The following is a 2,625-nucleotide window of genomic DNA, read 5'->3' as shown; positions in this document are numbered from 1 at the left end:
ATAGGAGGACTCCAGATTTAGGTCTTCTCAGATGTGTAGATGCTAGTGAAGCTATGAAGCTTCTGGAACATCGAATCTCAACAGTCATTTGATGAGAGAAATATGTGAAAAATTCAAGATTACTCACCAGAACTCAACCGCCTATCATCCCCAAATGAATGGAGCCGTAGAAGCTGCTAACAAAAACATAAAGAAGATTTTGAGGAAAATGATTGATAATCGCAGAGGTTGGCACGAGATGTTGCCATATGCTTTGTTAGGTTACCGGACAACTGTCAGAACATCAGTTGGAGCTACTCCGTATCTGCTAGTATATGGAACGGAAGCAGTTATACCTGCAGAAGTTGAAATACCTTCATTGAGAATCATCCAAGAAACTGAATTGAGTGATGCTGAATGGGTTCGCAAGCGGATTGATCAGTTAACATTGATCGATGAGAAAAGAATGGTTGCCGTTTGTCATGGTCAACTTTATCGACAGAGAATGATTCGTGCTTTCCGTAAGAAAGTAAGAGCCAGGATGTTTGAAGTTGGTCAGCTGGTTCTTAAGCGCATTTTCCCTCACCAAGATGAATATAAAGGGAAGTTTGCACCAAATTGGCAAGGACCCTACATGGTTCGCAAGGTATTATCTGGAGGTGCTTTAGTCCTGTCGGAGATGGATGGCACCGAATGGCCGAAACCAATCAACTCAGATGCTGTCAAGAGATACTATGTGTGAAGTGTCAGTTTGTATTTTCTTGTCATTCCCTTATAATCATTCTACTCGCTTGTAATTGTTTTGTTTAGAATCTATCCCTTTGTAATGAACTACGTCTGACCTGAATTCTCAAGAATGAGATACGTAGGCGGCCTATGTCGGTCTCGGTCACTTCTTTATCCCTTTTTAATTTTTCCTTGTATGTGAACTACGTTCGACCTGAATTCTCAAGAATGAGATACGTAGGCGGCCTATGTCGGCCTCGGTCGGTTTCTTTGTAAATTCTCTTATTTTTGTTAACCCTTGACGGGGAACTACGTTTGACCTGATTCCTGCCTCAACGGGATACGTAGGCGCCACAAGGGCTCGGTCATATCTCCCATAAGATTTCTATTTTTTTCTTTACAATAGAAATTGGGACAGAATTTTTGAGGGGGACTCAAAAACTCTCTAGAAGAAGATATTTCCAACAGAGTCAAGACTGAAATTACTTTGAAATTTGCAACTGGGACAAATTTTTTGAGAAAGATCTCAAAAATTCCGCGATTACTCACCAAAGGTTAAAGATAAGCTAAAACAGTTAACTGGGACAGAAATTTTGAGGATGGTCTCAAATTTCCAACAGGGTTTAACGGTAGTTTGGAACAACTTTGAGTAATTTCCAGCAAATAATCGGATAGACCTCGAGGCATCAACCTCAAAGACGTTTGCTAAAGCTCGACGTGACATGACACTTGGCAGCGACCTTTTCCAAATATTCCTTTTTGAAAATCTATTTTCTTAAAAAAACTTTTATTTCGTGTCTAAATTATTTTGCATAAATATATTTTGTCTTATCTATCAATAAACGGGAGATCAGGAAATCAACCGGAGATAGTCAGACAAGGAGCGGACAACTAAAGAGATTGACACAGATCAGTTCGTTTTTTAAAAACTAACAATTTTTCTGTGGATGCAGGTCTATAAGTTTGCCTCGATATCAGTGTACTCCTCCATCCAATGAATACGGAGAAGTCGAAAGGGCGAATAGCTCCCCAAAAAGTGAAGATTTTTCTGCGGATGCAGGAAAATTTTTATGCTTCTTATAGCAAAGAGTTAGGGATATGAGTGAGCGTTATTTCATTTAATTCTCAACAAGAAGAGGATCATAATGAACATTGCAACTATATTTAGAGATGGAACCAACGAAAGCCGCAGTAATATTATTATTTTCCAGCAACTAAAGATACCTGGAAGATATTTATCTGCATTATATTATCAGAAATGATAATATTCTTACCCTGAAGGTTATTTATTTATATTGTCGATTGAGACGATATCACTACCCGGAGAGTTATTTACATCGTATTGTCAAATAAGATGATACCACTACTCTGAGGGTCATTTCTTTTATATTGTCGATTGAGACAATATCGCTACCCGAAGGGTCATTTATATTGTATTGTCAAATGAGATGATACCACTACTCCGAGGATCATTTTTATTTATATTGTCGATTGAGACGATACCGCCGTCCGAGAGATACCCAGAAGATCGCCTAAGTGCTGGGTGAAACATCATCTTCGTTCGGTATCAGGGAGGCATCATCAAAGAGATTCATGCATAGCAAGAGAATGATTCATGCATCGCGAAAAAGAAATCATGCATCGCGGGAAGAGATTTATACATAGCAAGAAGAAGAAGCCATGCATAGCAAGAGAAAAAGCCATGCATAGCGGGAAAGAGAGTCATGCATCGCGGGAAAGAGATTCATGCATAGCAAGAGAAGAAATCACGCATTGTAAGGGAAAGAAATCATGTATCGCGGAGAAGTCATGCATTGCAAGAAAAGAAAGTCATGCATTGCAAGAGGAAATGTTCATGCATAGCAAAAGGGACTCATGCATTGCAAGAGAAGATTCATGCATCGCGAGAAAGGAATTCAT

The 2,625-nt window shown here is 39.2% G+C and overlaps 1 protein-coding gene across 1 annotated transcript; it reads left to right on the top strand.

Moving 5' to 3' along the window:
- The first annotated feature begins 154 nt into the window (after nt 1-154).
- Nucleotides 155-721, top strand: LOC107063283 (uncharacterized). The gene has a single exon (XM_015314941.1). The coding sequence runs from the start codon at nt 155-157 to the stop codon at nt 719-721; it is 567 nt and encodes a 188-aa protein (XP_015170427.1).
- Nucleotides 722-2,625: the final 1,904 nt, after the last annotated feature.

Source organism: Solanum tuberosum, unplaced genomic scaffold (assembly GCF_000226075.1).
Source record: "Solanum tuberosum cultivar DM 1-3 516 R44 unplaced genomic scaffold, SolTub_3.0 scf00328, whole genome shotgun sequence".
Lineage (NCBI taxonomy): Eukaryota > Viridiplantae > Streptophyta > Magnoliopsida > Solanales > Solanaceae > Solanum > Solanum tuberosum.
This window is presented reverse-complemented; position numbering and strand designations above follow the sequence as displayed.

Bases quoted from the DNA above. Each gene is read 5' to 3' on its own strand.
- LOC107063283 (XM_015314941.1), top strand. From the start codon at position 155: ATGAATGGAGCCGTAGAAGCTGCTAACAAAAACATAAAGAAGATTTTG.